We start from the raw sequence: 25,835 nt of genomic DNA, 5'->3' as shown, positions 1-25,835 counted from the left end.
TGAGTTGTGGTAGTTTGTGGTTTTCAAGGAAGTGACTCATTTCATATGAATTGTCAAATGTATGTGCATACAGTTGTTTGTAGTGGTACCTTATTATAATGTCTTCAGGGTCTACAGTAAATGTTCCTGCTTCATTCCTTATTTTGGTAGTTGGTCTTTTTTTTTCTTTCTTTCTTTTCTCTTTCAGTCTTGCTACAAGAGTGTTGGTTTTATGAACCTGTTCAGAGAAACAACTCTTTATTTCATTGATTTTTCTCTGTTGTTTTTCATTTTCAATATCTCTGGTATCTTCTCTTCTTATTATTTCCTTCTCTGTGCTTACTTTGGGTTTATTTTACTCTTATTTTTCTGGCCCTTGGGGTGAGAATTTAATTATTGATTGAAGACTCCCAATACTTGCATTTAGTGCTCTGAATTTCCCTGTCCAAACTGCTTAAAATGTGTTCCACAAATTTTGTATGTTGAACTTGCCTTTATATAGCATTCAGTGTATTATTTTATTTCCCTTAAGATCTCCTCCTTGAACCATGGATCATTTAGAAGTGTGTTGTTTCATTTCCAAGTATTTGTAGAGTTTTATATTTCCATTACCAATTTATAGCTTTATTTCATTTTGATTGGAGAAAAATTCTGTATTATTTCTGAATTATTTTAAATTCGTTAAGTTTTTTTTTCCAGTTCAGGATAGGGTCTCACTTCATAAATATGTTTGGAAATTGGAGAAAAATATGTATTCTATAAGTAATAATCAGATATTGTTGGCTGATGGTATTGTTGAGTTCTTCTATGTTAGATAATTTTTAGTTTCACTTTTCTATCACTTATTCAGAGAAGGGTATTAAATTTTCAACTCTAATTTGGATTTGTCATGTATTTATTGCTCTATTGTTTGGTATACACAATATAGGATCACTATATCTTCTTGATGAATTGACCCTTTTTTCATAACCAAATTCTTCTCTGTCTCTGGTGATATATTTTTGTTCTGAAATCCACTTACTCTGGGATCATTTTAGTCACTTTTCCACTTATTAATACTTGCATATCATAATCTTCTGGATCTTTTTTATTTTCTACCTGCCTATGTCATTATATTTGAACTGATTCCTTAAAGTCCACAAATAGATGCAATGTTCATTAGTCCAATCTGTCAGCATCTATCTTTTAATTTTTATATCTGACCCTTTAAATTTAAAGAAAGAATTGATGCATTAAGATTAAAGTCTCAATTTAATTTTCTGTTCCTGATTGTGCTTGTTTGGGCTTTCTGTTTCTTTTTCCTACTACCTGTGGATTATGTGAACATTTTTGAAATTCTATTTTTATTTATCTATAGTAGCTTTTGTAGTGGTTGCTTCTGGTGAAATAAACATATATAAAACTTTCAAAAATCAACTGATGTCATTTACCAGTTCAAGTGAAATATAGAAACCCAGCCTTCTTCCGTGTCTTTTCATCCTGTGCTATGTATAATAGAATTGTCTTAAATATTTCTTCTTTGTACCTACAGAGCCACACCACATAGTGCCAGAATTAGTGCCGTATTTTTTTTATTATTTTTATTTGGCTTTTAATTTTTGACAGACTGCATTTTGATTCATTGTACATGAGTGGGGTACATAATTTTGTTTCTATGGTTGTACACAATGCAGATTCATACCATTTATGTAATCATACATGTACATAGGGTAATGATGTTTGTCTCATTCCACCATTTTTCATACCCCCCCTCACTTTCTTCTACATATTCTAAAGTTCCCCAATTATTATCTCATTCCCCACCCCCTCCCCCATGATATATCATCCTCCACTTATCAGGGAAAACATTCGGCCTTTGGTTTTTTGGGCTTGGCTTATTTCACTTAGCATGATATTCTCAAATTCCATCCATTTATTTGCAAATGCCATAATATTCTTCTTCCTTATGGCTGAATAGTATTCCATTGTGTATATATACCAGAGTTTCTTTATCCATTCATCTGTTGAAGGGCATTTAGGTTGAGTCCACAATCTAGCTATTGTGAACTGAGCTGCTATAAACATTGATGTGGCTGTGTTACTATAGTTTGCTGATTTTAGGTCCTTTGGGTATAAAGCGAGGAGTGGGATAACTGGGTCAAAAGGTGGGTTCATTCCAAGTTTTCTTAGGATTCTCCATACTGCTTTCCAGAGTGGCTGCACCAATTTGCAACTCCACCAGCAATGTAAAAGTGTGCCTTTACTTCAATCATGAAGTACAATATTGAACATTCAAGAGGGGAAGGGAAAACTCAGTGTATCTGCTCATATATTTGCTTGCCATGTTCTTCCTTCCTAGTGTTACAAAGTTTTTCCTTTTACTATTCTCTTAAGAACTTCATTTAGATATGTTAAGAGAGTTCTGGCAGCAATGAGTTGTGCTTGTTTGCCTTCATCAGTGAAAGTCTTGATTTCTCTTCCATTGTTGAAGAATATTACCACAGTTACAGGATTTGGGGCTGACAGATCTGCTAGCACTTGAAAATTATTATGCCACTTTCTTTTGTCCTCCATGGTTTTGATGAGATATCCACTGTTGGTGATGTGGTTTGTCCTCTCTAGGTAAGCTGTCATTTTTCTCTGGTTGCTTTGAAGATTTTTTTACTTGTCTTTAGCTTTTATAATTTTAATTATGATTCATCTATGCATGAATTCTTTGGTTTTATCCTATGGGAGTTTCTGCTTCTTGAAATTTCCATTTGTTTCTATTTTACATCTTCTATTTCTTTGCTAAGACTTACATTTCTTTGCTGATGGCTTCTATTTTTTCATTTGTCTCATGTGCATGTGCATTTAGACATTGAAACCTTTTCTTGATTGCTTCCTTAAAATCAGATACTTGCAACATCTTTGTCCTCTCAGTATTGGCATCTACTGATTGTCTTTTCTTCTTTTGGCGTGAGATCTTCCTGACTCTTGGTGTGCTGAGTCATTTTCAACTGAAACTTGGACATTTCCACAATATGCTATACAACTCTGGATCTTATTTCAGCCTTCTGTTTTAGCTGGTTTTCTCTGATACCATTTCAGTTGAGGAAGGTGGGGAGCTGACTTGTTATTGATTAGAGATAAAGTCTAGTTTTCCCATTCAACCTTCATTGACACCTGAGGCAAAAGGTCCTCAGTATTGCTAAGTGGGGATGGTTTTCAACTGCCCACATAGTCTCCACTGATACCTTGGTGTGGGGGTAGCCACATTATCACTGGGTAATGTTGAATGTCTGGACTTGTTATTAGGTCTTCTCTCATACTATCCATTGAGAATTCAGAAGTTACCTCATCACTTCTGAGTGGGCTTGGAAGTCCAAGTACCTCCAGTGGTATCCACTGACACCATTGGAGGGGTTTTTACTAGTCACTGGGGATGAATGCTGTGGCACCTTGTTTGGACTTCCCTAATACCACTTCAGTAGGAATTTTGGTTTGCTTTGTTGCATCCTAATGAGGGTAGAAGTTGAGGCTACCCACTTGGCCTTTGCTGGCATTGTTAAAGTTGGACCACAGTTTTTCCTATGGTGTTCAGCCATAATATAGAAGGCAGTACCTAAAGCATCTATCTGTTAGGCTACATCTTTGCTGATCTTTTGGCTAGAAAGAGCATGTTTGTGTTTGTTTGGTTGGGTGACTGGTTACCCACTTCTTCTGGATACATAACCTGGGAGACACGAGTATATTGTGCTTGGTCCCTAGGTCTCTTGCTGGCTTCCTCCTTCTATTTTTCAGTCTTTTTATATCTTTATATATAATGTTAAAGGATCTTTGCTATATTTAATGTAGTCAACAGGGGGGAAATGCATCTATTTCATCCACATGGAAGCAGAAACCCTACTGATTCACTTTAAAACTTAGCCTGCATTTTAAAAATGAAAAGGAACATACCCTATAGAATACATGGTTTGGTATGAATAGAAAGTATGACTGGGGATTTTTTTGTTTATTTTGTTTTGTTTTTGTTGTTGCTTTACAAAATTATCAATACTGACTTGTAAATGAGTCTGATTCCTTGAAATCAGTTACTTAGTTATCTTTTGGAAATGATTCTGGATTGTTGACCCTGCTCCTGAATATTCCTGGGGCTCTTTTGGAGTTAATTTTGGAAACTAAATCATGTTCTTTTGAACATTCTCAGTGACATAAATTGTCACCTTTGGAGGCTGTTTGATTTTTGGAAGCAAGCCCTAGTGGTTCAGGAGCCAAGATGGGTTCTAAAACAAATGACCAAATTGGGTGATATGATACACTTCTCAGTTTAACACACTTTTCCAAAAGAACAATGTGAACTAAGGCATTTTTATGGTGAAATAGTCATTACTTTAATATCATAAAAAACTTCCCAAACACTTAACAATTTCCCACAATAAGCCATATTAACTGTGTGATGAATTTCATATGAAGTTACTGAATTTTATGCCACTTGTATCAAATCAACATTTCTTCAGTGTTGAAATAAATCCTTCCTTGAGTCTTATGGATATTGAAGTTTTTCCCTGTAAACTTTGACAGTTTGTTTTTGGGGTCAATTGAAAATACCTTACTGTATCACTATTCTCCTCAAATACATGTTATCTTGTGTACCCTACCTTGGAAAGTTCTACACTAATGCAAAATTTTATCTTTTTCCTTTTCTAATTCAAAATGTGTAGCAGTCTTTACAGAAACCCTCGTGTTCCAAGTCCTCTTCATATAGCTCAGTATTCATATAACTCAACCTCTGCTTGAATAAATCCAACCTCTGACATCTTCTGTTTTCATCAGTCCTTTGTACTTCATTGTAAGTGTCCTTATTACCTTTCTTAAGTCTATGTGTGAAAAAAGAAGCCTCTTCTTTGCAACCTCTCTGTTCCCTAATCGATCCCCCTCGATATCTTATGTCCCATATGTTTGTTTGACTACACAAAATTTGGTGTTAATTCTTGGCTTTGTACAGCAATAATTCCTCATCCCCATTTTTTATAGCCTATGACCTGGGAGAGTGAAAGAACTGCTTGCAAAAAAAAAAAATTACTTGACAGCATGTTCTTTCCATACCCACCTTTTGGTTTGCCAAGCCATCTGAGAACATGTGCTTCATTACTTCACAGGACCAGAAAGATCACTAAATAAAGCACAATCCTATCTGCTGAACTGTACATCTTGAAATCACATGCACAGCATCAAAAGAGCTGATAGACCTAATTCACCAAGTAGGGAATGGACCTTTGGCAAATTTAAGAGAAGGAATTGTATATATTTTTCCCTGCAACCAAATCCTGGTTTTCATGGTTCCTTTTCAGTTCACAGTTCAACTATTAGGGGAGGGTGCCAATCTGGGAGGAAAGGGTTACAGTATAATATAGTGTTTAAGAGCAAAACTCTTTATAGTCAGACAGCCTTCACATGCTGGTCCTTCCAGTTTACCAGTTATACAATTACTTGGATAGGTTATTTAACCTCTCCCACCCTTGCTTTCCTCCTTGGTTTCCTCCTCACTAAAAACGGATAATAATAATTCCTTCTTAATGCTGTTATGAAAATTAAAGGATGTATTATATTTAAGATATTTTAGCACACTGGCACCAAGTGTTTGGATGGTAGCTATTACTTATTAAATGCAGTTACTGCACCAGTCATTAAAAACATTAAGGTAGGATATGATGTTTTCCCTCAAACAATTCAAAATTGCATAGTCCTGAGCTCAAATTGTCACATCAGAAGAAAAACAAACAGAATATTAGTGTAAAAGGTATTACAGTTCTAAATACAGAGAATTAGATTTTCACCCCTGGATAGACCATTACCAGATTAATTAGAAAAGGAGTTGTTAAGTAGTCATTATTGATTTTCTTGTGTAGAATATTTATCAAGGAACAAAGCTACATTCTGTTTTCCTTCTAAGTTTTTGTCAGGTTGCAAAAAAATCTTTGCTTATCTATGTGATCACTTTCAGTTACATAGCTAGTCCTCCTCCCATCCACTGGTTCAAGTACTGACTGAGTCCCATGAAATTACACCAGAGGGGGTGAAAAGTAGGTGTCAATCAACAGACTGCTCAGTACCTAGTCAGCCCCAGTAAACAGCCTCCACTCCCAATCCTCTAATTGCAGATTATTTTTTTAACTATACAACTGAGCATGCCAGTGAGTTCATTCAGAACAAAGCAGACCAAAATCTAATACTGGGTTTAACATGAGTACCTCTCCTACCAAACAAAAGAACACAAAATTCCATACAAGCAGAAAATAATGGAACTTGTAATAAGGAAAAACTTGACCGGAAAGGTGTTCTGTCTTCTAGAATGGCTGAAAAGGTTGTGACATGTCCTTTCATGAAAATTTCTGAGAATAGAGAAATAAACATTCGTCCTTTATGAGGTTATTTGAGTTGTATTTATTGTGCTATATAATCACTGTATAAGTGTGTCAGATCATGTTGGATTGAAAATTGTTTTCACATTGTGCTGGCATAGACCAAAATTCATTTTTGCTTTTCCTCCAATTTCTCATGACTGAAATATCTTAATGTCTCTGCATGGAAAAATCATAATGCCAAGACAGTCAGTTGGACATCGAAAATATAACCAATGATGTGTTTATTTTGCCCTACATAATGCCAAATAATGATTTTGGGTTTTTTTTTTTTTAATTACATCTTGTTTGGGATCCAACAATATAACTTCCCTCTTTAAATGATTCTCCAGTCTCACTGTAATGTCTTTGCTTTTTTACATTGCTCTTTAAGAACTTGAAAATTGTTAAAGAAATGTACAGAGTTCATTTTGAAGACCGTTCCAGATCTTGTGCCTCCACAGTCTACAAACACAGGAGTTTAGCACGGATTAATTTTAATGTAACAGAGATTCCAAAAACTAAACTCTTGATTTAACAATGTAAAAAATTAATACCATTGGTTATACACCTAAACAAGCTCGTTATACACCTGTGTTCATAAAACTTAAGGAATTCAATACTTTTGCTCCAGAATCAGGAAACAGGAAAAAAATAAAATTTGTAATCATAATGATAGAAATGGAATCATTCATAGGATCAATCATTTGATACAAATGAAATTTGTATCATTTTCTTCCTGAAGTCGTATATTAAACATTTCTGTTATTTTTCAAAATCAAATGCCAGATAGAACTCCACTTTATTTTTGGTGACTGCTTGTACTACTTGAGATTTTTTGGACTGAATTTTGTTTCTTTAAGGTAGGGGTTAAAATGATCTTTAGCAAACCACCAGATGACTACAAATACATTTAATGCGACCTTGCTCCAATATTAACATTTTCACAAACCACAGTAGACAGACCCTCGCTGTTTCTTCATTATCCTTTCCAGCAGTGGCTGAAAGCCCAAATGATTCCACTTTACCCGAGAGGTATTCTGAACGTGTTTCCTACTTTAATCACATCCTTTCAGCACCAGGAGCCTTCGCCTGACAGATTATCTTCTCCACAGGCAGGCAGCCACATCCAGACTTTGATGGGGTCCCAAAGCCTGCAGCATCGCAGCCGGGAGCAGCAGCCATATGAAGGAAATATAAACAAAGTGACCATCCAGCAATTTCAGTCACCATTGCCTATTCAGATCCCCTCTTCACAGGCCACACGGGGACCTCAGCCTGGACGGTGCTTAATTCAAACTAAAGGGCAAAGGAGTATGGATGGATATCCAGAGCAGGTGAGAAGAGTGGTTTTTTCATTTGTTTGTTTGTTTTATAAATGATTGTTGAATTTTCAGGAAAATATGAAAAATCCATGACTTGCTTGCCCTTATTAATATGGTTCAGAACATATAATGTCATCATCTTGAATGGGCTGGAACCCTCTTTGAAGGCATTTTATGGATATTTTCAGTGGTTAAGGACTGTAACACAGGAACTTATGGTTAGTAAAATGACCCTTTTACATAGGAAAAGGATGGGTTTAGAATTACTTTTCTTGTCTCACTCCCAACTCTAGTTTAGCTTTACAGCTTTATCATGTTATAGAGAACTTCATTGGCTAAGGTGTGTTACCCAAGGCCTCTGGGGTAATAGTGTAAAAAGTTAGCTTTATTATTCCTCCTCATTTTTAATTAAACACTTTCTAAAAGTTCTGGTTGTTGAATAGCATAGAGATAAAGCTTTGCTATAAGGAAATTAGAAGAACAACTGGAAGAGAAACATTGCTGAAATGCTCCAAAAACTACTGATCAATGCTATGGAGCAAAAACATTGCTGCTCTTCTGACCTATCTAAAATTAAAATTTGCTTTCCATAGTAGAATCTGCTTTTCTTCCTTAGGACCAGAAAACAGAATCTCATCTATTGAATTACATTAAACTTAGAAAGAAAGACAGTAAGGCCTTAATACTCTCATAAAATTAATTTATCTTATTTCATTTTTCACACAATTAGGCAAAGCTCCCATTGACTGTACTAACTCCTTAACAAGGTTTTAAAAGTTTTCATTTTATTATTACTGACTCAAACTTTACATTTCACCCCACCTTATTTTCTAAATCTGTCAGTCAAGATTACCTTCATTTCTAATTTTTTCTTTATATTGAGTCATTTATCATTTAAATTCAACTTGCTTTAAATATTGCCTTTATTTCTTAATACCTGTCTTAAAACTGAAACATGTGTTAATCATTCTCAGAATCAGAGATTTTTTTTTCCAAGATAATTATCTTCCTCTCCTTTCTTGATCTAAACCCAGAGCTAGATTTTATGTATAATAACTAGATAGGTGCTTTCATCAGATAGTGATGTAAGGTTTTTAATTCTCCAGAGATTCTAAAAATTTTAAACTATACTTTAACAAAGGCATCCTAGAAAGTGATAAAATTATTTCTATTATCCCACAAATATCATAACCTCAACCCAGTTCTCTGATTTAGTTATTCTTATTAGTAGATCCCAAAATTAATGCATTTAAAAATCTACTGAGATCAATGCCCTGTTTTCACCAACTTTGAATCGTGTTTAATATTACCATGTTCTTTTTCTGAATACCCCAAATACATAACTTTTATAAAGTTTAACTAATGAAAGGATTGCTAAGTTTTAAAGTTTATACATGAATTAAGTTTAAAATATCATGATTCTTTCAAAGAATGTATTTATTGTAGCTTTCAAGTGTTTTGATTCATAGCTCTTATAACATCAGGTGCCTTTCAAACTGAGAGAGAAAGGTATCAGCATTCAGTGTCTATGTGAAGAAGGGGACTTAACTATAACTTCTTTTGTCTTCTTAGTGTTCTCTGCCTTGTTTTGGGGCTGACATGGTTTCTAATGGTGAAACAAGAACTTTGCCTGATGTCAAGAAAACCTAAAAGGCCTTTAAACAACTACTACTGGTTCTAAAAGTATTTTCTCTCCACCCCAAAGTTATAAATTTTGAGACAGTTTGCCAAAACTTTTTCATGATTCAATGTACTTGTTCCTGCTACTGGCTTGCTGAAGCCAACTCGTGCTGACCCATCATTGTGTGCATCTCTTCCCAATTCCACCTTCAGTGACATCCCATTATATGGTTGACATTGTGGGAATAATTACATCATAAAAATTAACAGACACCACAAATCAAGACATGCCCCCCTCCCCAACCAGCTGTTAAACATTTTCTAGCCCACCACTTTCTACAACAATTTTCTTTCATCTCTTGAGTTTCCCAACCTCTCCACTTCATTAGCTGTACATCATTCAAGAAAGAGAATGCTAGGACTAAGTAGCAGAATTTGAAGTTGCAAGTGCAGGTTTACTTTTACTAGTCATGTGATCCTGACCAAGTTATTAACTCTTTCTAAGGTTCTATTTCTCTTGTTAATGAAAACATTACCACCTGCCAACAACATTCAGAAAGGTTCTGTGAGAGTCAGAGGCTACAATTCTATACAAACACAAAACACACAGAGAATAAGCCTAGCATTGAGATTATAGAAATAGGAATATAAGATTTTGAGAGTTAAAATATTGAAAAGAACTTAATGACTAATGGTCCCAACCTCCTTAAGTCTACAAATAAAAACAAAAGAACATGAAAGGGGCTATAATTTTCATGTAGAACTACACATAATATTCAGGTTTTTTCAGTATTTTTCTTTCCTATCCATGTTGTTTTTTTCCTTCACAATGTAATAACACTTTATATTAGCCATTGTGTATCTCAGTTCTGCATTAGAGTATGTTCAGGAGCTTAGAAAAACACTGATGCCTTCACTTTGTACCCAAATCAACTGATTTTATTGGTCTTCTTGTGACCAAATCCCCAGGTGAACCGATCACATATCCAAGGATGAGAATCACTGTTTTAGACATTCTGTAGCTCAACAACTTGCCAGACAAATAATATGTGAATATTATTACTATTTTAAAGATACATGTTAAATATTGTTTAAAAATACCTTGGTTTATCCCTTATACAAATGCATAATCCAAGACAGACTATATTCTTGTACATAGAACATATAGATACCAAAGCAGAAATGAAAAGGAAAAACATCAGCCTGACACTCCACATCTCCCTAAACCCTTTCAGGTATTAACTGATTAATTGGTAATACTGTGATACGGGTAAAGCAGTTTCTGTTTTATTACCTAGAAAACTAAGATAAAGAAAAAATTAAGTACTATGCTATAGTCAAGACACCAATTTAGGAGTGGATCTGGGACAGAGTCCAGGCTTACCGGCCTCCTGCTCTGTGTGGCCTGTAATTGTGTACATGCAACTGCATACAGCTTAGAAAGTCAATTTATAGAATTTATGGTGTTGAGTTGCGAATTCTTGGTGTCAGACTGTGAACTATAAATCCAGAGCAGCAATGTTTTTTTGTTTTCTTGTGTGTGTGTATGTGTGTGGCATTACTGTGATAACTAGAGAATAAAATTCAGTGGGGAATATTTCCAAGTAGCAATACTTTAAGATGGGCAGTATGAGGTATGGAATGTCCCTGAAGTCATTTGAATAAATAACAGACATTGAAATCATTTAATATGTATTTTCTAACGATCTTAATTATTACATTTTAATTTAAAAATCTATATTTTATTAGCATGCATTAATTGTACATATCAGTGGAGTTCCATATGATGTTTCAGTGCATGCATATAGAGAGCACTCATTAAGCATCCCACCCCAGTTTCTCAACTTCCTGTAATCACTTTCTCTATTCAGATTGACTTTTTTTTTTTTTTTTTAACTTCCACATGTTAGAGAGAGCATGCAATACTTGTTTTTCTGTGACTGGCTTATTTCATTTAACTGTGTCTTCCATTTCCATCCATTTTGCTGCAAATGACAGGGTTTCATTTCTCTTTATACATGATGTGTCTTTTATACACATTCCATCGTGTATACTTACCACTTCTCTTTACCCATTTATCTGCTGATGGGCACCTAGGTTGATTCCTTATCTTAACTATTGTGAATAGTGCCACAATAAACATGAGAGTGCAGGTTTCTCTTTGATATGCTGATTTCATTTCCTTTGAATTTATACCCCAAAGTGGGGACAGCTGTTTTATGTGGTAGATTGATTTTAGTTTTGTGAGGAATCTCCATACTGTTCTCCATAATATTGTACTAAATGACATACCCACCAACATTGTATGACAGGTTTTTTTCCTCCACATCCTCTCTAACATTTGTTATTTTTATTTATAACAGTCATTCTAACCAGGGTGAGATGACATCTCACTGTAGTTTGGAAAAAAAATCTATAATTTAATAGAACAAATCTTTCCAAGTTTTTCTTCTTATATCACTTAGCATATTGTAGTTTTCTTCACAGCCTTCAGATGAAACCCTCAGCTGGAATTCCAGTGTGCTTTTCAGCCACTGACCAGAGCATCTTGTCTAAAGAAATATCTGAAGTCATTTTCTCTCAGCCACCTGCTTCATGTACGCTATATATTATTGAGCATTAAAATAATTTCTTTCAGAGTAGATTACAACTTGCTTGTAGGAAGGTTTAATCATATTTCTGTTCCTGACCTCTAAATATGGAAGTGATCAGTATCCAGACTTTGACTCCTTTCTGTTCTCTTTCCACACCCTCCTCTAGATGACCTCACTCAGTTCCAGGCTGGATAACTTTAAAATTTATAACTCCCACCCTGGCCTCTCTCCTGTACTCCAAATGTTTATATGCAAGCAGCTACTTGTTGACATCTCAACCTGAATGTTCAATGAACTTCTTAAAATTAGCATGGTCAAAAGGAACTATCAATTTCCTGTCCCTGCCCTTGTTCCTACCAGACCCACTTCTCTCCAGAGTTCTCCATACCATCAATGGCCCTTCTATTGATCATTTTGCTATAACCAAAAATCCTTGACTCCCCTTTCCAATGGCCCACATCCAATCCAAAGCAATTCCATCAAAATGTATCCTGAATCCACCACTTCTCATCACCTGCACCACCATCTTAGTTGACTGTAACCTAACTCCTAACTACTTCCCAAACCTCCTAATTGCTTTCTTTTCTTCCAGTTTGCTTCTCTTCATTTATTCTCCATTATCAGTTATCTTTTCAAAACGAACTATATCTTGTCACTCTTCTGCTTAAAACACTCATCTACTCATCTACTTTGTCTGTGCACAGATTTGTCCTAATCTGGACAATTAATATCAATGAGATCATGCAATATGTGTTTTTTTGTGACTTGTTCATTTATTTCACTGAGCACAATGTACTAAGTGTAGCATGCATCAGTATCTCATTGCTTACCATTGCCAAATAATATTCCATTGTATAGATACACCATATTTTGCTTCTCTGTTTATCAGTTGATGGACATTTGGGTTGTTTCTGCTTTTTGCCTATTATGAATAATGCTGCTATGATCATTCATGTACAGATTTGTATGTTTTTATGCTTTTTGTATAGATAAATATGAGTGAAATTTTCCGATCATATGAAAATTATGTTTATCATTTTGAGGAACAAACGTTTTCTAAAGTAGCTACAACATACATCCCCAGTAACAATAAATGATAGTTCCAGTTTCTCCTCATGCCTACCAATACTTGAGACTGCCTTTCCTTTATAGCTATCCTATGAAGTAGTATCTCATTGTGATTTTGATTTACATTTCCATGATGACTAGAATTTCACAGTGTAAAATATTTAGGTCCCAGTTGTCACAATTCCCAAGAGGATTTTCAAACAAGTGTATTATTTGTTTTCTTAAAAAAAAAAAAAAAAAAAAAAAGGTAATAAGGAAGTCTTCTTAGATATTTGCATCTAAGCAAGGCTCTTCTAGATTTTTTTTTTTTTAAAGCACCTGGGACATTTGATTGCAAGGACTCAATTCAATAAGATTTAAGCCAAAAGAGAATGTTTTGACATATACACTGAAACTGCAGGAATGGGCAGGATTCAGAGAAGATAATGCAGGCTCACTGAAGTCTGGACTTCTGTTTCCATGGGTTGATTCCTGCCTCAGAAAGACTTTTTCCTCAAGCTAGAAAGATAGCTGTAAGAGTTCCAGATCTCTCAGTTTTAAAACTTGCAAGAATAGCAAGATTTCTTTCCTGGATATCTTAGTAGGCCTCTCATTACTCCTTTTTGATTGAGTTACTTGCCCATCCTGTAATCACATTTTTGGGGAATACAGTGCTTCGTTTTAGGTCTACATAACATGACTTGTCCTAAGCATACAGACTGAGAATGTGGGAATAAATGTTCCTCAAACATATTAAGGTAGCTCTACCAGAAGAACAATGAATGGATCTTAGGTAGCAGAAACAAATATACACTAATATACTGCTGGGAAAGAGAATGGCCTAAAGTAGGAAGCCAATTCATTATACCATCGCCAGATATTTTTCTGTAATACTTCCCTAATTGGAATTATACCTCCCAAAACACACTCTCTCTCTCTCTCTCTCTCTCTCTCTCTCTCTCACACACACACACACACACACATGTGCACACATTTACTTTATTTTTGCTGTGAAGTTTTAGATCATTGTGGAACCAAGTCAGATCACAGGCTTCTACACAGATTATGACCTCACCAGGCCTTACTATGACACAACAATCCATTTTATCACAAACCTCTATAAAATAAGACCCAGTATTTTAGTTAAAGTAAGATTAACACAGACCAGAAGTATCAAGTGAAGGAAAGTAATGGAAGCAGATGCTGAAGGAAGCAAATGCATCTGTGATTGCTTACCCATTGTTTATGCTTTGGGCCAAAAAATTTCATTCTCTGTTGTCAGAAGAAAATTGAAATATTTATTCTCACTAAATAAGCTATTTATTAGACTCCTAGACTTGACCTTTTGCTAGAATGCTGCCTGTCCTCTTTGCTAATCCTCTTTGGTTTCAGATTGCTTCTTGGCTAGGAGGTATTCTCTCCTCTTAACATTTTATGGCCTCTCTGGGCCTTGGCAGACAGGTGGAACTCCTTATATGTGAGATGAATACTCTCCCTGACATGCTTTATGAGACCCAGTAGTCACAGCACAACCTATTAGCCATACCTTAGCATGCCCCAGAGTAGTCAAGCTTCAGATAAGAATTTATGTTTGTTTGTCACATTTATAAAACCACAGTGTCATCTTTATTATTTCTATTATTAAAAAATATATTGAGACAGTTCTTCAAATACTTGGCACACATGAAATTTGTTTTCCTTGGATTTTTAGTGCCTTCCAGATTTACAATAATATAAAATAGATATAGTCACTACCTTGAAAAAAATGACTGGAAACAACTCTCAGCAATTTTCTGTGTAAATGAAATCTGTTGCATTTGTTTCCTTTCCAGTTTTAGAGTAGCCTAGGGAAAGCCAGGAGTACATACACTTCTCCATGTTGTGCAACATGAAACTTTCACATTAGAAAGATATAACCCAAATTATAAATAATTTAACTAGAAATACCTAGATGGATAGACACAAAAGAAAAATGTTTTAAGCATATTGGTTGCTTTCTTCTCATTTTCTAATTAACAAATAAGAAGAAGAAAGGTAAGTTAATATATTGAATTAAGCTAAAATATGTTAGCCAAATCAAACTATTATGATCATAAGCATAGATTGTGAGCCATACAAACACAGCCTATTATTAACTGTAGTTGCTACCATTCTATGATCACTAGCTGTAACAAATCTAACTCAATTGAAAGAACACTTGCAATTAAATATATCTTTAAAAAGATAGCCAGGTATGGTGTACACCTCTAATCCCAATGACTTGGGAGGCTGAGGCAGGATCATTGCAAGTTCAAGGCCAGTCTGGGCAACTTAAGGAGACACTGTTTCAAAATTTTTTTTTTTTTTAAATGTACTCAGGATGTAACGAAGTAGTAGAGCACTCCTGCATTCAATCCCCGGTACTGCAAAAAAAACAAAGATATGGAAGAGTACTTTCAGTAACTGCTTTTACCCATACTTTTTGAAACTTCATTAATGACTATGACTCCACCATAAAAGTCACATCTGTAAATAGCTCTTTGTTCTTGTGTTGCAAATGAACTATGTAATAAACATTATATTTACTCTTATGAACTATGACAATGAATTACAGATGGTAGCATTAAACAGACAAACCAATGGATCTAGTTTCCAATGACTCACAAATATGCTAATTAAGTCAGGAATAGGATTAAAGTTTACCTTGAACTGCCTAAGAGGTAGGGATTAAAAGGTACCTAGAAAATAAAAACACAGAATATTTTAGACATTTGCATTAAACTAAGTACTAGGCTAAGCCTGAATGTGGGGAGAAAACATTAAGTTTCTTAAGAAAGCAAATATTCCCAATCTTCTTTAAGAATGTTTCTAGTATATGTTTATATAAATACAAAATATATGCTACTGTTTTTCTTTTTTTCTTCTTCTTCTTTTTCTTAACTCCTATTAATTTTTTATCTGCAAACCTCTGGTAACACTTGATTCACCTCATTCTAGTACTACTTCTGTACTTAAAATGTATAAAAGGTTTTTTTTTTTCCTTTATGTAACCAAATATGCTGCCTCTTGGTCCCAAAGCTTTCAATCATCTGGGGTCACCCTGTCCCACGTTATTTGCAGAGCCAGCATTTTTACTACAGTCCACACATGTCCCTAGCTCAGATCACCAGGAATTCTGAGGTGGTTTCATTTCTCTAGGTCATCCCTGGGGCTGATTGCCCTTCTGCTGAATTCTTGATCTACTCTGTATTGAGTGTAACGTTGATTAAACCATTCTGCCATAGCCTTATCCCAGGGCAATTGTACTCTTCCCAATGGGATTGTTCCCCTGGTACTATAAAACACAAGGCTCTAGTATTTAACAGACTTGTACTGGTGATTTTGGGGGACGGGGAGTAATATATCACAGAATGTTAGAATACTTGCCCTCGTAGTCCTGAACACCTATTACCATTCCCTGTCACAATCAACATGTCCGTATTCTTGACCTCTTTCTTTGACTTCTTCACAATGTCCACTTTCTTCTAAGGCTCCTAACTCCTGCTTCAGAAGCTGCTGCCAGTTGCAAAACTCTATTCACTTCATTCCTCCTCTTTCATCTTCACTCCAGCTGTGGCCTGTTTCTCAAACTAAAAACCCTAATATTCCTGAATATTGTAATACTCTATTAAGGAGAAGAACTAGCCTACCCTACTAGAAAGCAGAAGCACCTTATCCTCACTCTGTATTTGAAAGCTTTCTTCCAATTATCCCTGCCATCCTTTCTAATTAATCTGAATACATGCATATTTATGATAGGTAGCTAAAATAATGCATAATCTCTTAAATGTATATAAGACTTTTGAATTTTAAAACCTGCTAATTGAAATTTAATTAAAATAATAAATAAGTACATACAAATGTCTGCTTACCCAGGTAATTTCTAGCTAGTTTTCATCATAACTTCTGCATAAACACTCAACATTTTGTCAGTTTATACAGGTCAATATAGGTAATCCTAAGAACTTAGTGTAATATGAATCTTTTCTACTAGGATGAAATGATTTGAAAAGATTTAGCTTGGATAACTATTTGATTTTCTTTTTTTAACATTTTTTACATAGTTTTGTGTGAGAATAGAAAAGAATCCTGGCCTTGGATTTAGTATCAGTGGTGGAATTAGTGGACAAGGAAATCCATTCAAACCTTCTGACAAGGTAAGAAGTGAATTTTTTTTTTATAAATACAAATATACCCATGAAGTTTAGAAAACTTATATGATTTATACAAAATATATTCTTCTGATCCAAATGAAACTGCTATATAGATCAGAGGGTAAATTACTTTCCATGTATAAGGAAAAGAAGTTCATATTAAGAAAAGAAAATTAAATTTATCATTGACAATTTTAAGAATACTGTTCTCTACTGCGATAATGAAGGTTAGGAAAAGATTTCAAGTGTTTTTACTGTGCTCTAATAATCTAGCTATGAAGTCAATTAGAAACTTTTTCAGTACATGGAAAAAAAGAATCCATTTTAATACTTGACAAATAAAAAGGATAAGAAAAAATACATATTTAAGCTTTCTATTTGAAAGGCAAAGAAGGGTTTAGGGTTTTGGTGTTTGCTGACTTTTTCTTCAAATTGTATTATTTGTCGGGGGAAAAAAAGCTATGTAGGTAACAAGTTGTTTCCAAATGTTGACTTGTAAATCACTTTATTATTTAGGAAAATGCTTTCCCACAGTAACAGGATGATTACATAATGATTCAATGCCAGGGAAAGCTAACTGACAGCTCTTCAGTTCTTCAGACTTGTAAAGAATTTCATTAGTAAAACTGTAGAACTGAAAAACCATAGAAAACAACTTTTTTAAAAAATATAAATTTTTAGTTGTTGATGGGCATTTATTTTATTCATTTATTTGTATGCGGTGCTGAGACTGGAACTCAGGACTTCATACATGCTAGGCAAGTGCTCTACCACTGAGCCACAATCCCAGCCCAGAAAACAACATGTTAAATGAGAAAACCATAGTTAGCATTCACAGACAATCTGGGTACTCCTCTCATTCTTATCCCTGATTGTCACCCGTGGGAGAAATGTACACGCCCACCCAACTCTAACCTCAACCATTGCCTCAACATCCAACATGCTCCCCACGCCCACTGTGGCCTGCCTAATCCCAGGAGGACCCTCTGACTCCTAAATGAAAAGTGTTTACCCTGAGCTATATAACCTGCCTTGGCTTTGAATCCGTTATTATAATTTGATGATAATTGAGATGATCTGCTTTTGACCCCACCATATTTAACCACATTAAGTGACATCATAAAACTTTAAGATGATAAAGAAAGATAGAAATTACATTAGAACAAACCCCCACAGGCCCTTAACTTACCTGTGGTTACCTGGTCCAGACTCTTTCAACTCACTATTACTATAAAAGTAATTCACAGATCAATTTCTGACCGTGAAACCTGATTCTAAAAACAAAAACAAAGAAAACCACTAAGATACCTCCATTTGAGAGATATCTGAAGCCTGAACAGAGCCTTTTATCCATATTTTCCTAAACATCTTCCCAGTCATCTTATTTCTTATGTTCTTCCTGCCCTTCTTCCTTCCCTGTCTGGAGAGGAAGGACAGAAGAACCTAAACCAAAAGAGAATTCAATTCCACTATTATATGCATTAGGAAGAAAGGAACCTTCTGCCTCAGTTTCCCTAGTCCCTGGGATTACAGGCATGTGTCACTGGGCGTAGGTGTCATTGGTAACCTTTAGATGATTCTAGTGAGACTGAACTATGTCTGTGGTCTTATAATTTGCTTCTCTGGTTAAATATAACAGACAACTTGAATTGTATGATGTATCCATTGAAAGATTTCCCCTCAAAAGCACTTTTTGGTTGGCTGTTTACACTCTAAAACACTTGCAATCTGAAAAGTGTATCTCTATTGTTGCAAAATCGAGAGTCTAAAATTTCCAAAACTATACAAATCTCAATACTTCTCAATGTTTTGGTCAAACATATGGTAGATAGCTGGTTAACAATGTCCAGACAGGGTGTCATGAGAATGTGTCATAATATCTGTTCTCTTTTATGACTTTTTAAATATGGCCATTTTCTTCAGTCCTGTCCTTTGATTTCTTTACAGAGAAGGCATACTGGTAGTTTATATAAAACACAGAGGAGCAGCTGATAGTTAGCATATATACTATCTTAGCATATACTGAAGTCATACTCATGCCTAGTAATCCAGGAGTACAGAATTCAGCTTAATAAACAATTCACTTCTTCTATTTCATGTCTATTCCTTAGACTTAAAAAGGCATTTATAAATAAGATTGTCTTACAGCTACAGAGATGATACTACACATATTTTAACCTACATATCTTATTCATTGACTTCATACACACATATTTAGTGGAATGGGTTAACAATTTTAAATAGGGGTTATAAGATAGAAGGAATTTGAAATAAGATTTCTGTGTACCTATAACTATACTTTAAGAATCCATTTGAGTAGCACAGAGGAAACTTTTCTTAAAACCCAGAATTATTGTAATGGTTCAATCCCTATATGATAATAAAGCATGGAATACATAGGAAAAAAAAACAATGTTCAGAGTCTCTAAAAACTTTGGCTCTGAAAATGTATACAAGAATTTAGTTTATTCATAAGGAAATGGAATAATCTCTTGGAAATCCAGATGCATTTTATTAGCCCCAGTAGTTGCATAAAATTTTGAGTTAAACCTAGAGCCTTTATCTACCCCAAAATAGCAAACAGTAAAAAAAAATTAAATTAGTTAAAATACTCCTCTCTCCAATACTGAAAACAGATTTTTTTTCATGAGTTGTCCAGTTTTCAGCTGGAGGTAAGAAAAAACAAATTATACAGATGTCTTACTTCAATAGCTAATACCTGCGTCTGAAGTAGAAGCTGTATGAGGAGTCTAGTTACACAAAAGTTTAAACTGAACATGGTGCATACTCTTATTTTACTTACTGTTTATTAGTGTTTGAATGTTTTACCTCTCAAATTTTAAAGTATCCAAGAACATCTGAATATCTTAGAGGCATTGAGGACTTTTTATAATAAAGTAACCAATAAATTTCTTTTCATTCTCTTCCTTGTTACTGATGGGAACCACTGTTTCAGCCACATACCCAGGATCTATGTGAAACAGCATCCAGACTGATCACATCCACACAAGAAAGGCTTGAGTGGTCATCCCTCAAGACTGAGAGGACACTAGGTCAAAAGTGAGCTTTGACTGGGCTAAGTGCACATGCCTATAATCATAGCGACTCAGGAGGCTGAGATAGGAGGATCACAAATTCAAAGCCAGCTTCAGCAACTTCAGCAAGGTCTTAAGCAACTGAGCAAAATCCTGTCTCCAATAAAATATAAAAAGGTCTGGGGATGCGGCTCAGTGATTAATCACCCCTGGGTTCAATCCCTGGTACAAAAAAAAAAAAAAAAGTGAGCTCTTTTGTTCATTCTGGCAGAAGTTCTGATCTAAATTCTGAGTTAGTATGAAATTAATGCAAAACAAAAACAAACACAAAAACAAAACCACTGAGACCACCAAAAAATTAACTGAGGCTTTAGGAAGGATTCAGGATTAAACAACAGATGCCACACTATTTTGTACCAGACTTGAAGAACAGAGAACAGCATCTGGTAGCAAACTTAACTCCCTTCCAAGACCAAAGATAGTCCTAAACAAATATGGTCTCCCTGGGTTCAAGGAATACAGTGCAATTAGCCCTGCCATTGATATAGTCAGAACAATGTTTAGTGGTTGGGAAAAATAAAAAAAATTCACTTGCCATGGAGTTCATTATTTTGGAGTCCATCTGCAATTGTAAACTGCTTTCACGTACTGGGAAGAGAAAGCAGTAGAGCAGTGGTTGGAAATGGCCCTGTGTGATGCTTGCCTTCCTCTCTCCATGACATGGGTGGAAGCCACAATCTGGTTTATTGTGATACAGAAACATTGCTGTCATGGTGGCAAGATGTGATTAAGAGATGAAAGAGTTTGATCCAACAAATCTGAAAATAAAGCAATAAAAATCATAGCCTCTTATGACCTACAATGTGCTGGGCACTGTATTGGGTTCCTTATAAGCATAAACTTATTTAATCTTCATAAGAACTTCTGTTAGTTGAGTAGTAGTATTATTCCCTATCTTACTGAGTCCCAGAAGAGTTAATTAACTTGTCCAAGGTCATTTAGCTGCTCTGTGGCAGACAAGATTTGAAACCAAACTGATCTGACTCCAAATCCTTTTCTCTTAATAAGCACTATAAAACATGCCTCTATCTGCAAATGCCACTTAGCAGAGGAGCCACATGACAAATTTATACCCTGTAGAGTTGAAACTAATATGATATTCTAATATTGAAAGTATTACAGAACCCTCTAATTAGTCATAGTCTACATATTTGCTTCAACAAGTCCTTGGAAGTCAGCATGTATTCTTTATTGAACCTAGATAATTAGGAGCATACTGTACAGAGTGGATTGCTAAGCAATTATATAACTTGTAGACTAAGGTATCATTGCAGTGGTGATTCTGCCAGAAGAGAAAACTGTAATATTCTTTGTATTTAAACACTCATAAAATAATAATTCATGGCTATAAAATTCAAGGAATTTACCAGTATAATTTCCACAGGATGCTGTTAGAAAGAAGAAACAAGATTAATAGTTGACAGCTACCATACTTTTGGCAGTATTTCATAAAGTAACCCAGGACTCTGTGAATGGAAGGGCTTATAATGTGCATCAAGTCTCATCATTCAGGGACTAATATCCTTTCTTGCTCCATTTGAGGAAAGAAGGAGTAAGTGTCAGGATTTTAAAGTCATTAAAAAAGACTCATAACCCCTTTCCCTATATACTATAATGGTATTGCACTAACAGCCCCATAAATAATTATCTAGACACAGAATCACAGTGAACACTGTATTATGGATCCAGCCTGCCCTCAAAGGACTGGAAAGCAGGACATAAACATACCAGAGCATTGGAGCCAAAGAATCACTACTTCTTTCAGCTTATCATAAACACCTAAGCTTAGCAGGTGCCAGAGGGTTCACCCATGTTTCTACCAGTGTGGGCAATCTGAATGCAATCATAGAAGTGATAGGAAAAACAAATCCATGTTCTTAAAATGCTTTCATTTGCCTATGGTACAGGCAAAATTTTAATCCATAGGAAGAATACTGGAAGCACAAAAAAGTAAAATGTAATGACCAGTAGACTCCAAATAAATGGTCTACAATTTCATAATTATTATAACTTAATTACATCAATTTTAAATTATTTCCTCCAGATGCCCAAGCAACTGCAACAAGACTTAAACTTCTTTCACTCCACCCTTAAGAAAAATTAGAACTTCCCCTTTGTGTGAATGGGTATTACATCAAATAGAAGTTTTCATATGATTAATATTAAGAGAAGGATAATCAGACATGCAGAATGAAAGCATTTGTTTGATACCTTTACTCAGAGATCTCAAAACCCAGGGGTATATATGGTAATGGCACATTCAGAAATGCACAAGAGTAGCTTTCCAGTTTTGCTCAGCCTCATGACAGTGAGTGATTCATAAACAAAGGGCCTCAAAAGCCCTTGACTTAAGAAAAAGGTACATGCTATATGTCTGTCAGATATTCTTCATGGATATGAAAAATAAGGATAGCAAACACATTTGTCTAGAACTCTTCACTGCATGTGATCTTATTTACCAAATAAATATTAAACTATAAAAAGCACATTTCCTTCATTTTACACAGCTGGTAGGCAAATATGATTTGTTTTCTGTATTTCTCAATTCATTTTATAAGTAATATAATTTATAAATTTGCCCATCCTTATTTCTGCTTCAAGTGATTATGCAATGCAGTGTAATTTTTAGAACCTATGAATTATGTGAAAATAAGATTCAGGAGTAAGAGCTAGTTACATGTTGTTGGTAGACTATACTTTGGACTAAATTTGGGAGGCAGTTGAAATAGATCTTATGTAATAAATAAACCTGGACTTATAAAAATCAATTTTAAGCACAAATTATGTTATAATACAACAGATTACTTCAGCTGCATCTTAGTCATATTGCAGCTTGAGGTTTAGAATGCCACTTGGTTACTTAAAGACATTACAAGTGAGATAGCAAGGCTTTTAAAATAAAAATACTGGAAGAAAGATCCTAAATCTCTTCATAAATGTAGTCTTTACAATTTCCTACTAGTAGAAATGTAGTCTATATAATCTCCTCTTACTAGGATTCCCTGAGGTGTAGCAATTATATACCTTTTTGAAAGGCATGGTAGGCCAGGCATGGTGGTACACACCCAGGAGCTCAGGAGGCTGAGGCAGAAGGATCACAACCTCAAAGCCAGCCTCAAAACTTAGCAAGGCCCTAAGCTACTTAGCCAGACTCTGTCTCAAAATAAAAAATAAAATCACTTGGGATGTGGCCCAGTGGTTAATTACCCCTGGGTTCAATCCCAGGTACCAAAAAATAAAAAAGTAAAGGCATAGGAAAGTGCTTTAGCCAGTTGGAAAATGTCAGTGTCTAGACATTATAATTTAAAGAAGACATGAATTTCAGCCTAAAAGAGCAAATAATCAAATATATTGCTACAAAGGCATGAATCTTTAGGAAAATATCACGAAAGCATACATGTGAAAAAAATAAGTTGATTAAAAAGTACCATTTTAAATAAGAGCATTGATTGTGACTTTTAAATTCAACAATACATTTAGAAAATCATTAGAATTGATAATGTCATCACTGTGTGATATAGTCTAACAATCAGTAAAATCTTTTTTTCAAAAAAAAATTGAAGCCCAAAGTACACAGCTAGCTATATTGTTGCTAGAAGTTATATATTATCTATGTTCTGTCTGCTGCTTTACTTCATCTATTTAGCATGGAACACAATCAGCAAGGGAAAAAATAGAGCAGGAAAGGATTTAGAGACTTTATTTTTAAATTTGTTTCTATTCATTGGAAAATGTCAAGCACTTCCAATCAAAATATGAAAGCACTTAACGTTAGTGCAAAAATAATGTGTAATTACTGAAAAGAATTGACAGGTCCACCAATGCAAATTAATTACTGAGGGTCAATTAGATTGTTGGGAAGTGTGTGTGAAATCTTTCACACTCCTTTTACAAAGTTTCTGCACTTTTAAAGAGGTATTTCAGGGACTCATGTCTAGTTTCTTGTTTGAAAAGGTTATAACCAAGTAGATTCCTGGAAATATTATGAAGTCAAATTGCTAGAACTAAAAGCAAGTAAATTAAAAGCAATACATGTCAGGTCTTTGCCTATAGCATCATTATTTAACAGTGTCTTTTTTTTCCAAATAATATTTGAGACATATATATAAAATATCAATATCATATAATTTTCCACAAATCTACCCCCAAAGTTGCTCTAAGCTGGAGGTGGAGAGCATCTTATCTCCTGATCCTGGCTTCCAAATAATCACTAAGCAAAATAAATAATCTACATATCACTGTCAGGCAAGAAGATATTATCGAACTTTAATCTTCATAGTTCGTATTTACCTTAAATCAGTTTTCCTAGATGATGAGCCTGAGATGGGGATTTTGTACAATTTTTTTTTTTTTTATTGAAGAATCATTTTCAGATGAAATCTATTAAGAGCAAGGTTAGAGACTAAGCAAATCCTGTGGTGTATACATCAATGGTACCCACAGTGTGGTCTCACCCTAAGAGGAGAAATAACCCTTACTACGTCGTATCAGTCAATCCTTGGCTGTAGGCCACCCCGAGAGAGGAGGCTGTAACTTTCCAAGCATTTCCCAGAAAAGGAGGCTGCAGATGAGGGGATTTTTAAGGAAAGTATCCAATTGTGAGCAGTACCTGCAGCTTGAGGACACAGATCTGATAAAGGGAATCTGGCAGATCACCAAAAGTGTCCATTCCTGCATTATGAAAATGAGTTTCTTTCATGTGTCAAGCTAAAAGTACTTTAATACCAGAAATTCTGATGTACTCCTATCCATAAGAATTACCCTTCCAAAGCCCAGTGCTTTCCACCATGGCATCAGAGGAATTTCTAGCAGCTGAAACTTGAGTATGGATTCTGAAATTGGCTATGTCAGATTTTTTGCAGTGAGACTCATTTAAATATGCTTTAGAGCCCTATGATTTTTCCAATTAAATGTTTTTCTTTAAAAAACTACTGCATTCTACAAATAGACCTCTGGTTCATCTAAGAGTAATTATAATTGCAGCAAATTTGTATTTCTTTGGAGCTGAAAAAAGTGATTCGTAAAACTAGGTATTGATCAGAAGGATCAGGGAAATTTGAAGTGAATGCCATAAGATGTAAAAATAACAGAGCCAGACAACAAGAGACAGATGTTAAGGACAAGGGAATCTATGACAAATAAAAAAGAAACCCAGGTAACTGTACATTGCTTTTATTGTGCCATTTTTCCTCTTTGGGTATTAGAAATTATGAAAACTCAATGAGTTTATTCTTATATCCTATAAATTCAAACTTAAACTGTCTCTAAGATCCTTTGGATGAGTTGGGAAGCCACAAACAGATGAGAATAGATATCCAGGAAAGGCTGACACCAAGTTAGCCTGAAGTCCCAGAACTATGCTGGAAAGTTAGATTAATAGTCATAATTGAGAGTGAGTTATTTTTAAATTTTATATACACATATAATTTTATATTTATATATGTAACTTGAAGATAAATTCAAAATGAGTTTAAGCAGTAATAATGGTTTAGGATTACTGTGTAAGGCATCAAATCATATATGTGCATATATTTAGTTGCCTATTGTATTTACAGTGTAATTAATATAGTTACACATAGTCTTAGTAACTAGTTTTATTTTCTTAAGCATAATAGACTACAAACGGCTTCCTATATTTGAA

General features: G+C 34.8%; 1 protein-coding gene across 1 annotated transcript in view; it reads left to right on the top strand.

The window, feature by feature from the left end:
* Lrrc7 (leucine rich repeat containing 7) overlaps nucleotides 1–25,835 on the top strand; it is a 518,752-nt gene that overhangs the window by 467,618 nt on the left and 25,299 nt on the right. The window contains exons 24-25 of the mRNA XM_047519214.1: nucleotides 7,457–7,678; nucleotides 17,010–17,102. Coding sequence (XP_047375170.1) covers nucleotides 7,457–7,678; nucleotides 17,010–17,102 — 315 coding nt within the window. The remainder of the gene's footprint in view (nucleotides 1–7,456; nucleotides 7,679–17,009; nucleotides 17,103–25,835) is intronic.

This window comes from Sciurus carolinensis, chromosome 1 (assembly GCF_902686445.1).
Source record: "Sciurus carolinensis chromosome 1, mSciCar1.2, whole genome shotgun sequence".
NCBI classification, from domain to species: Eukaryota; Metazoa; Chordata; class Mammalia; order Rodentia; family Sciuridae; genus Sciurus; species Sciurus carolinensis.
This window is presented reverse-complemented; position numbering and strand designations above follow the sequence as displayed.